Source organism: Apis cerana, linkage group LG11 (assembly GCF_029169275.1).
Source record: "Apis cerana isolate GH-2021 linkage group LG11, AcerK_1.0, whole genome shotgun sequence".
Classification (NCBI taxonomy): domain Eukaryota; kingdom Metazoa; phylum Arthropoda; class Insecta; order Hymenoptera; family Apidae; genus Apis; species Apis cerana.
The window spans coordinates 12,879,623-12,891,631 of NC_083862.1; the positions used below are offsets into that span (position 1 = coordinate 12,879,623).

Genomic DNA, 12,009 nt, shown 5'->3' on the forward strand with positions numbered 1-12,009 from the left:
TTGCTTGACATTTTCACGATATAATTTACTCGGAAGAAGCTTGAACTTAAACGCCCCAGATCCGCACGTACCCAACGGACAATAGGACAGTTTGACGGCACAGCTGATCGAGGAAACCGCAACCTGCGGCACGCAAACGAGGAAACGAAACCCTCACTACCTTTGGAAACTGTCGCGAGGTTATTTCCCTTTAAACGTCGCCCACCACGGAACAATATCTTCCAAGAATGAATTTCGCGTGGTCTATCCATATCGATTTTTCCTTTTCCTCCTCCGTTTAAACCGCCCGCCCTGACCTTTCGTGGAACCGATCGAACCTAACCTACCACCACTCTTCTCCCTTCTTCTCTCTACCTGACTCGCCTCGTCACAATACCTCCCCCCTCCCCTTCGTAACACAAACAATACACCGATCGTAGGGAAGGAAAAACCCAAGAATTTCGTCGTGCACAGGTAGCTTCCTCCTGTAGGCTTCGTAGGTAAGTGAAGTAAGAGCGAAAGGGGGGAGGGAGGGAAGGTAAGAAGAGGAGGAAGGCGGTGGAAAAATGCAAGAGTGACGGAGGAGGGGGGAGGGAGAATGGGTGGTGGAGGAGAGGGGTTGAAATGGAAGCGGACTGTGAACGCGAGGCCGGTGCAGCTGTTGGTTAAAGCACCGACGACCTCTGTGCAGCTGTCAGGGGGCCCACTCGGCCTCTTTCGGCTCGTTTCGCCCGTGTTGCAGCTGCCTCCGCAACAACCCCTGTAACACGTCCAGGCACCCCCGAAAATGCGCCTGGCCCTTTCTTCCCTGCTACCACACCCCTTCTCTCGTCAACCCCTTCTTCTTTCGGTCCTCTAAATCTTCCCCCTCGTGGACCGATTAGACTCCAAGTTCATCCAAAGTTCGAAATTTCGAAAATTCGATCTTTGTATTTGGAGAAAAATATTGAAGAAAATTGTCGAATTCGAACGATCACATTTTTCTCGTAAAACGTACGAAACCAGTCACCTGAGCAAACTGTGCACCGAGTGTACACACGCTCTCGCCATTTCTAGAATCGACGATCTTTGGAATATTCCTGTCGAACCCATCGAAATCGAAGAGAAATGAAATACATATAAAAATTAGAAGATTGGAATCGCAGCAATGGCCGATTCTCGGGGAGGAAAGCGGCGAAAATGTTGGAAACTGGGCGCGTGAGAAAAGACCGACCACCTCGCGTTTTCTTCCCCCTCTTTCTCGCTCCCTATTTCCACGAATGGCCGCCAATGTAACGAAACGAGGTGTAAGCAGTCTATTAGTAATCGATGCGCGGAGCAAAGTTTGTCGAGCGGCCGGGTGCAACGACCGATCGACGACCGCCGTGGAAACACACCTGGATTCGATTCTTCCATCCTCTCGATTACAGATTTCTCACAATTCCTCTGGAAAATATACATATGAGTTTCGCTCTGGAAATCCACGTAATCGGAAAAGTCGGGGGGGAGAAAAGGGTTCCAGCTGCACGGCGTTAAGGACGAGATCGAGAGTTTCCTCGTCCTCCTCGTACGAGGAGAGGCTTGAGAACGCGCCGAAAGTAACCACACACGTTGGAAGAAGGAGCGCGGAAAGTAGACAGTGGTGAGGTTGTACACGTACAGATTAATCCTCTGAGAGAAGGAGCCTCTCAGAAGAGGATATATATATATATATACACGTAAGAGAGATAGACAGCAGATACGGATATAACGAGAAAGAAGGGGGAGAGAGAGAGGTGTGTATGCACAGGAGAGGCGAGACGGAGAGAGAAAAGGAGGGAGAGGTCCTCTCTTTCCGATGCAGAGGCGCGCGCGCGCGCGCGAGCCAAGCGTGGGAAGCTGGTGCACGCTCGGACCCGACACTGCACCGACACTGCACCGGGCCTCTCCTTCGTGGACTCGTCGAGTTTGTCGAGTTTCGTGCTACGAACGAGAATAGAGAGAACGCTGCTGTGTACGGCTAACGTCCTGGAATGAATGTTATATAAGCGAGAAGGGGGGGAGAGAGAGATTTCTTGGATCCTTTTGAGGTAGTTTTTCTGAAAATTATGCTCACTGTTGACAGTTGGTCAAAAATAAAGTCACTTGGAATAATTAAGCTTCCTTCTTCGCGAAAGGAAAATCCTAAATTCGACGGTCTCTCCGGTTACCGTATAAATTACGCTGCACGGGACAAGGGATGAACAGAGAGAGGGAGAGAGAGAGAGAGAGAGAGGGGTATCTCGTCTCTGTAATTTCATACACGGAATTCCTACAAAAGGAGGGATGTCACGCGTGGTGCAGTCGCGATGGAAGCGTGGGAGTGCACGCACGTATTACGTGCATGCGATAATAGTCGTTGGAACGAGAAGAAGAGAGAAAAAAGAGGAGACTTACGGGTATTGCAGTAGTCGCCCTTCCATCCAGAGAGGCATACGCGCTCCCCGCTCGGGCTACAGCTGTAATGACCGAAGTTGTCGTCCCTCGGCCTGCACAGGTTCTCGCAACCCTTCCCGTAATAATGCGCCACGCAAGTCACCCTGTACTCGTACACCATCTTCGAATGGGCGCTCCTGTACTCGTCCTCGGTCCAATTTGGCCCGACGTCCAACCACTTTTGCGTAGTCAGCCTGGTTATCAACACTTTCTCTGCAAAATTCGCAAAATTGTGTCTCCGTTAATACACGATGCACTCCCTGTTCTCTTTTATTTTATTATTTTATTTATTTATTGGAGAGATTTCCCCTTTTTTTTTTTTTAATAGAGAGTAAAAATTGCAACAGATATATCTTTTTAACGAATTACAGGTAAACAGAAAGGAGGTAATAATGAATAGAAAGAGAGAGAGTATTCTGAAAAGGTCAATTAATCGGTCCGCTCGATTTACAGAGAGAGAGAGATTCGCTTCAATTGATACGTGGGTACAATTAACTCCTCCGGGTTGAAATCAATTCCAATTTATCACCCATTGACTCCGACACGTTCGCGATGTCACCGTCTCCCCCAGAATCATCCCCAACAATACCACCCTCGTGTACTCTCGTACAAACGTCCATCCAACATGTACACGCGACGAAGCGAGAATAATAATTGTCGAGCGAACGAAATAGACGAGGTTTCCCGTATTAATCGCTGGGAAAATAATATACCAAGATTCTTCTTAAAATCGAAGACAGGACGTAAGAGCGTTATGGTCGATCATTCCGATCGATCCGTCCCATGCAAAAGAAAAAAGGAAAGGGGAGGGGTGCGGCGCGAAAAGTAATTAAGCATGTCCATCAGTAGGGCACAACACAGAGGAAGGCGGCCGTGGTGCTGCGCCCAATGATGCGATCGAAGTGCATCGGCCTCCGGCGAGAGCGAGAGAGAAAGAGAGAGAGAGAATGGATAGAGAAAGAGGGGGAGAGGGAGGGCAGACCGGACGTTCGTCCGCTATTGCTACTCCGCCGGCGGCACGCATCCGGCACAAAGAGAGTAAGCGTATACCACCGCGTTGCGGGCCTCTCTGGGAAAGAGGCGTTCTTCTTTTCTTCTTCCTCCCCACCCCTTTTCTACGCCGCGCTCCGCGCCTGCGTAAGAGAGAACTGTACGCCGCACATCCTCCCTCTTCCTTTCCCTACAATGTATCTCCACCTCTCCACGATTCGTCCTGGACGCTCTTATTTATTTTTCTTACTTCTTCTCCTCTCTTTCTTCCTAAAGAATGTTTCCAATTGAAAATCCACGTTTTAAAGAAGACACGTATATATATATTACTTATTCTTTTCGGCTACGTGTTTTTGAAACAAAGTAGAGAAGAAGAACGAGACGAAAGAGACTTCCTGTTAAACGTATTATTGTAATGGGAGGGGAGATTAGGAGGTTCGATCAGGTGGGGCTCTATCGACGAAAAAGCAGCGTCTCACGATGCACGGCACAAGGTCCACGGCCACAGGCCAACCAGCCCGTCGGACCAGTTTATCCCGGTGTGCGTGCGAGCGTCTCATGGCAAATGGGCCGAGTGTGGCGTTGGTATCGGTGCTGTATGGTTTATACATTGTGGTCGGTAGCGTAAGGAAGAGTTAAGTGGTCAGCCTCCGTGTTCTCCGCTCCTTTTTTCTCCTTCCCCCCTTTTTACTACTACTACGGTTTCGGTGGTTCCCTTCTCAGATGCCTCTAATGAACGGTTCACTCGGGCAACTCGCCCGCGAGAGATCGCCAGAGGTCTATTTTTGAAGCACAATTTTGAGAGTTGTCGATTTCTCTCGAGTCACGATTCGAAAAGTTGGAAGAAGAAGAAATCTTGGAGAAATCTATCGAAAGGGGATACATCGTCCTTTTTCTCGCGATTGTAAATATTTTGCCGTCTGTCGCGAGAAGAAATTGGGATTACGTGGAAAAGCGACAGGTGGCTTTCTTTTCCTTTCTATTTTTAATTTTCGAGCGATAAACGATCGATATGAAACACGAGTCGCGCGCTCGTAAGAGGATCTCGTACAGCGCGATTCCTCCCGCCGCCTCTTCGAACCGATTTCCTTCCCTTTGAAGCTACCGAAAAAAAGCACAAGCGATAAATAGTGGCGAAGAAATAAAACACGCGCGCGCGCGCGGAGGAAGAATTAAAAATAAAAGAATAAAAGAACCGATGGTAAAGTAATACAGGGATAGAAGAAAGATCGATGACGTTGATCTTCTTCGAGGAGAAGAAAAAGAAGAGAGAGAAAGGGAAAAAAAGAGGAGGAAGAAGAGTAGAAACAAAAGGACGAAACGCGAGGATTCGCCGATGGCGTGCTCGACGATACTTAAACAGGATACCCAAGGCTCCTCTCCTCTTCCCAGAAGGGAAGTAACGTTTCGCTGTCGGCGAAACGGGAGTCGAGGGAGAGGCAGTTTACCAAGCCTATCTTCCCAGGTGATGCTGTTACGAGTTCTGAAAACGCCGATGTTCGCACGCCACCGCCGCAGATGGACGTGTGTACGCGCGATCGACTTCGTTTCGCCTTCGTCCTTCGTTTTTCGGGATCGATTCGCACGGCTCGATGCGTTTCCACTCGCCTCCTCTCCCTATTCTTTTTCTCTCTTTCATTCCTTTTTTTTAATACATCGATACGAGGAAGAAACGGTTCTTAAGCGGTCTGTTTACAATAAAAAATCGTATCGAGGAACAACCGATTTCCTGGGCTTCGTTAACTTGGAGAAATTCCCTATTGTTTTCCACGCGTAAGCGTGGATTTTGCTCATGCATTAAACATACACGCTTCCATTAAAACGGAATTATTCATGCTCGTGCGCATGCGCTGCTGTCCGCGAATCAGCGCACGGGAAATTGGATACACGGTGGGCCGACGAATATTACTTCGAATACGTATCCCTGATCGCCTGATCCGCCGTAAGAAAAATTTTCGTTTCGAAGGGAAAGAAGAAAATGAAAAAATTCGAACGATTTACGAGACTCGATCGAAGTCGAGTCTCGTCGATCGAGTTTCTCCCATGACCAGACTTAACGCGGCTTCCTCCACGAGGCGTTATTCCGGTCGAAACGCAGCCGAGTCGTTCCTCAGGCGTGGAACGGCTGCGTGTGCACCTGTAAAACGCCCGGTGAACTCGAGGCCAGGCCGATTCAAGGTATTCATTAACGACGCGGCGGCAGCGCCGCGAGTAGCCAGACATTTTCTATTGTTCATTCAGAAACGAGCGGCCGTCGAAGGATAGCCCCGAGCCTGGCAGGTAGCCAGATGCATTACTCAACTACCGTGGCTCCTCCATCGCGGAAAAAACTCTCCTAACCCGGATATCAACGCGTCACGTGGGCGACGAGGTCTCGCATTGGTCGCCCATGTATACATATGTGTATATATATCGCTAGAAATTAACTCGTGCCTTTTGACGCGGTTTTCGACGAGAGTAAAATCGCGGCTGCTCGATCGTAATCGAATAGTTGTAAGTTGAGAACTAGCAGCCACGGTGATCATCATTGCGGTGATTTAACTATTCGCGTCGTACGGTTTCATTGCGGTTTCGCCCGTTAGAGGTTATGTTATGTTGTTTCCAAGTTGCACGGCAAGATCGTGTACATTTTTAACTCGAACCTTCTTTTAAGAGCATCATCGCGACAAGCTATAAATCTTTGAACTTATCCATCGAAATATGTTTATAAATCGTAAATTATACGCGATAACCACCTGACAAGTTTTAAGTATCTTTGATTATATTAATCGTCGATTCTTCTCAACAATGTAGAAATTTATCTGCGGGTTTATTTTGATTTGGAAATCAAACAGTCGGAAAGACAAAGAGGAATCTCGAATGACAAAATCGTAATCGATCTTCCCGTTATTAAAGAGCTTGTGAAATTTAATTTCTTCTTCTTCCTTCCATTTATTAATTTATTCACGTAAAATTTTGCTCTACCAAGACTAACGTTGCGTAAGTGAACGGTTCGGTCGGTTTTCGGTTACCACGTGGCCACCCTCTGTTAAACCACACACCCCGGAACTTCTAAGTCATCCGCCTTCTATGAAGCCGAGAATTGAATGAGATTTATGAATGAAAGACACGGCAGAATTCTTCGATTCTTGAAACCTTACATCGAACCATATATATATATATACATATACAAAATTCGGGCAGCATTGGATTGAAATTTCCATAATGATCGAACAAAAAAAAACGCTCGTCTATTACTATTCGAGTCCATAGATATTATTACACGTTAATTTTTCGACGCACATCTCCCTTCCCTGTTCGATTCGACGAATTACCAGGTTCCCGGAACGGTCAGAGCTCGGCGTTATCACGGCGGGAACATGCGCGCGACAGCGGTCCAATTACTCGGCTCGCTCATTATCGTTCGGCTGTGGAATGGCAGGTGCGCCGTGAGGAACGCGCACGCCGTGCACACGCGGCCGCGTGCACATACACACGCCCGTGTCCCTTCACCCAAAAGGGAAAAGCGGCGGAGAGCGGTTGACAATCGGCGGTGACGTAAGCGTTCTCTCCTCCTCTCCGCTCGCCACGGATTCCCGTTCAAGCTGCTCTTGTACTTTTATATATATATATACACAACAGTCGAACAGCAACCGTCGTAAATCCGGCCGCGTCTCGTTTCGTTTAACGAACCGCGGTTACCGCAAACGAGGCCTATCTGTTTCCCCCTCTCCTTTCTCCCTAGTGACGGAAAAGCGGAGGAGGGGAAGTGAGAATCGCGTTGCGCGGTGGGCTTCTCTCTTGGAGAAAACTTTAAAAGGTTTTCGACAAAAATAGTTCCGTCGTACAACAATAAAACAGAAGTCTCGTAAATACGACGCGTTATTATTTACGCGTTTACTTTCACGTGTTATTTCCCTTAATGGATTGACCACGTTCTCCCACCACGGTTGGAAACGGAACCAGAAATAATTCGAAGCGATAATTCGTGGCGCAGGTGCGGTCCTCTCGAGCGGCGAACCGCGCGCGGTGTGTTGTGTATCTTCGGATCGTGTGGCGCGGAGTGGAAGAGGGACAAGGATAGGTGGCTACCGCGCGGGCGAGCGAGGGAGCGAGACGGAGGAGGCGAGCGCTGGGCCTGAGAAAGGAAGCAGCATCCGAGCAGCGCGAACAGCAATAAAGGGCTCGTTTCACCAGCGCTTGTTGGGGGGCATTATTATTGTGTGCGGAGCGGCCGATACACGACTGTGCGCATACAGAAATTCGAGGCACAATATGAGCGGTGTGCGTTTCGGCGATAAAGAGGCTCGAGAGTGGGGGGAGAGTATACGTCGAAACGCAGGAGGAACCGGCGGACAAAACGCGCGTGGTACTATATTAATGGGAGAGAGGAGACGTTAACGGCCGCGTTCCCTCTTCCTCTCCTCCATCCGTCTCTGCCCTCCTGTCTCTTTTCAGCCGCGGATGCGCGCCGGGCAGGTACATCTGTGGGATAACGGTAGGAATTCCGTTCTCGGGCCGAGCTTGAAACAAAGGAAGCCAAGCTCGATTCCCTTCGTAATTAGCCGCTTCGACGGGGATCGAGAAGAGAGTTTTTCTGAAGCGTGGCTGCCTTCGTGAGACTAGGAAGCTTGGCGGAGAACCGGAAGAAATTTAATTAAAAAGTCGAGGAAACGACTTGTGGCTCGGGGAAGGGGTATTTACGAGTTCGAGATGTTGTAATTTGAATGCAAAATCAGACAAGTTCGGTGGAGTTAAAATTTCGTGTAAAAGATAATTAATTGGAACAGGAACTCGGAGATGTACTATTAAAACAGCAACAATGTGTTATTACGACAAACAACCACACCATCAATCCTGTCTTACTGACCCTAAAAATATTCTCAGCTATCGAAAGAGGCGCGTAGCAAGAGGAGCGAGACCGCTTAATTTCTTTCCCGAGGTCCTGTGTGCGTCTGGCTGGCAATTAGAATGAACCGGAGACCGGAAGCTATACGTGGCCGTGCAACGCTCTCATGCGTGGCGCTGCATGTATGCGCGCGCAACTTGTGTACGTGCACACCCAACCACTCTTAACCTTACGCTCCTTGGATCACGCCAGGATGATAATTGCGAATTTCGTTATTTTCGGGGCTCGCGTTCGACCGCTCGATTCGCCATTATCTCTCGCCGATCTGTCTGAGCTTTCCCCGGATACGGAAGCTATAAACAGCCCTGCTTCTCGACTCCTGCTTATTTTATAATACGTGTTTTCCGATTTAACGAGAGAATATCGTAACCGTGCGACTATCATCACGAGATTAAAATGCAATTAGTATCGAATGATCTCTTATGGATTATTTTCTTCGATAGTTATACTATACTCGAAATTTATACAACTATCGAAACACCATTCTTTCCATCCAATAATTAAAATTCGACCCGCAAGTTTCTTTCACATCTTTCTGGATCAATAATGGTTAGAGCCCGATTCTCCGACGTTTGTTCGAAAGGAGGATCCGATGAAAGCGGGTTTAAAGGGAATATCGGAGGATAGGATACGTCCATACCCTCGGGGTTTCGTGTTACCGTGGCGCGTTGCTGGAAGCTAGGTGGTACGGTTACACAGGAAGGAAACACTAGCGCCTCCGGCCGCTTCTCTTTCCCTCGTTCCGCCTCTTCTCTCCATGCATACGCAGCTATGACACGCTCTTCGTCGACCGCTTTGTCCGTCGCAACTTTGAAGATTTGATCATTCTCGAAGCACGATCGAATCCTTCCATCCTGTATCCTTCTCCTCCTCCGCTCCATTCGACCATAAGCGATCGAGAAGGAGAGAAAAAAAGGGAGCCGCAGCATCCAGAAAAAAGCAACAATATTTGTCCGGGGAAGGTGGAGGGGGGCAGCAGCAACAGGAAGCGACTTGTCCCTCGTGGCGGATCGAGAATCGTGGATGGAGAGCGCCGGTAGAGATCGTGTAGAGGAGGAGGAAGAAGTTTGGAACGAGGTTACGTTTCTGGTGAGTGTCGTGCCACAGAGGCCGGAAGCGGGTTCTCGTGCTGGACGTGCACGGCATACGATGATCCAGCTGGACTGCACATGCCCGAGCCTTCTTCTCCTTCTCAAATCTTCCTCGTATTTAGCGTATAACAGGAGAGAGGACTAATTTTAAAATATCGTCCTTTCTTTTCTCTCTCTCTCCTTCCTCCTCCATTCGTTCCTCTCCTCCCTCTCCATTCGAAGCGCGTGCGAGCGTACTCGTGCCGGCAGTTATAACACGCTACAGAGACAGGCTTGCAGAGAAGAGATACTGGCGGATTCTTCGGCGTGGTTTAATAAAGGAAGAGAGAGAACGAGAGAGAAGGGTGGAAAAGGTTACTTACCGCTCGAGTGTTGTGTCGTGTTGTCTGCGTCGTGATAAGCCTCCACTATCAGCGAGAATGTGCCCTGGGAACAGAGAGAGAGAGGAGGTTGGTGAACTTCGATCAGACGCCTTAATCCTATTTACTAATCTTAACTGCTACACCCCTGTGTATATCCTCTCGTTCTTACATTAACCCTCCAAATGTCTTTTACGGAGACTCTCTTTTCTCCCAATTCCTTCGATAACAACAACAAAATTTCTTCGGCGAAAGAAGAAGAGGCAAGGATAGCACACGGAAGGATAAAACTCGTGAAACGTGTCCCCGTTTCGATGCGCAAAAGCGAGGCAGCTGCGCGTGCCATTGCGTCACGCAATTAACAATAAATTAAACGTTCCATAGGCGGCGGGCTGCGTCACGTGCGCACCTGCCACGCATTAGAGGGGTGCATGTCCTTTGGCGAAGCGTGTCTAAAATGGTGGCAGGGGCGGCCTCGAGTCGACGTCACGGACAGATAGAGAGCGTGTCTCTAAGAAGTTCAACTACCGCGAGGAGGAAGCTTTAGATAGGTTAGATGGTTAATTGGACGCGAAAAATAAATAATAATCGATGGACGAGAGAGAGAGAGGGGGGGAGCTGTGCCTTTAATGGAACGCTGTCATCGGGAAACCTGTTATATATTCGTAAGAAATGATCACACGCGATTGTGTAACAGAAATTACGTCTCTGGCGATCTATTAATTCCTGCGCGAGTCGAATGTTTATATCGGGAGTTTTAAATAATGCGACGCGGAAAAAAATTAATTAATCAACGAATTTCGATCAATCTCGAGTAATTATTCCTCGTCCCACGCGAGGGAGCGGAACAAAGTGAGCTCGGATGAAAACGATTTCACACGTCTGAGATGGAAATCCAGGCGCGAAAGGCTGGGGTGTGGGCGTCGAATCGCTCGCACGACCATAAATCCAGCAACGATACCTCTCCTCCCTACGGACGAGCGTGCGCGGCCCACGCCGCCGCGACACACGCATCGTGGACGGCGGCACATTATTGTGTAATAAGTACGTGCCGTACACGCGGGGCTCGCTACGTGTGCGCGCGGTGATAATGCGACGTTTAATTATTAACGTCACACGCACGCGCACACACTCACACGCGCTCCGTATCGCGCACCGCGTGTGTACCTGACACGGTGCAGAGACAGGCCAAGAGACGGAGAAAGATGCGGTGGGAGAGACGGGAGAGGAAGAGAGACGGCCGAGAAGCGGCTGGTATTACACACGACCTCGTTAGTCGTTGCCGCATCGTGAATAATAAATGTTTATATCCGGCCTCTCTGTCATCATCGTTCCTGTTCGCGTAAACGAGCCGACAACGCGGACGTGCCGCGAAAACACTGGGAACAATTTCATTATTCGGAGATACGCGGTGACCTGCCGGCTATTCACGTGATAGATCGCGTGTCTCTCTCGCTCTGCCTCTCATTTTTACGCTAGGGTTAAATCTAGAGATTTCGTCTGGTTATTTATCCCTATGTAACCACGTGACGAACGGGCGACTCGTGCGCATGCCTGTTGCCGGTACGGTGAAATATAAATGTCCACAACATGTTGATAATCGCATACGTTATACACTGGTAGGTCGACGGTTCCATCGTGCAATTCTTTCGAAACTTGAACTCTCGCTGTTATTATCATTCTGTTTTTCGAGTTACGTAGAGAGAGATGTAAAAAGACCGCGGCGATTTCTTTGCTCGATATATATTCCTTGGAATCACGGGGCAATTTGTCACCAGGAAAAGAACGAAAAGGTAGAAAGAGGGTCGCAGGTATGTCACATGCGTGTACACGTTAGAAAGTTCCAGCGTGAATTCCGCGGTATACCTTGGTCCTCTGAACCTTCTAAAGGGAACCTTCATTCGTTCACGGAGATAGAACGATAATAAGAAAAAAAAAAGGAAAAGAAACGACGTGGATAAAACAGGAGGGGAAAAAACGGCGGGAGGATGAAGCGGAAAGTGTAGACGGCCGAAAGAAGAGGGAAGAGGTTAAAGGAAGAAGAGGCAAGACCGCCCTTTTCTCTCGCGGCAAGGACGAAAGCGAGGCACAACGAAGGCCAGAAAGAAGGGAACGATGGAACGGACCTCGAAGGCGAAGGACGGAGAGGGGGCCTCGACCCAAGGGGAGAAGGAAATAAATTGTCGAGGAGACAAATGCCACCGTGATCGGCCGCTAATTTATTACGGGGATCGGAATTAAGCCGACAAAAAGCTGAAAAAGCCCCGCG

General features: G+C 48.8%; 1 protein-coding gene across 4 annotated transcripts in view; it reads right to left on the reverse strand.

Annotated features, from left to right (window-relative positions):
• LOC107995163 (neurogenic locus protein delta) overlaps positions 1–12,009 on the reverse strand; it is a 39,331-nt gene that overhangs the window by 13,066 nt on the left and 14,256 nt on the right. For 3 of the 4 annotated variants that reach the window (XM_017052512.3, XM_062081987.1, XM_062081989.1), the window contains 2 exons: positions 9,744–9,807; positions 2,374–2,625 (listed from right to left, as the gene is read on the reverse strand). In XM_017052512.3, the coding sequence (XP_016908001.2) occupies positions 2,374–2,625; positions 9,744–9,807 (316 nt within the window). The remainder of the gene's footprint in view (positions 1–2,373; positions 2,626–9,743; positions 9,808–12,009) is intronic. The other variant, XM_062081990.1, reaches the window with a different exon arrangement.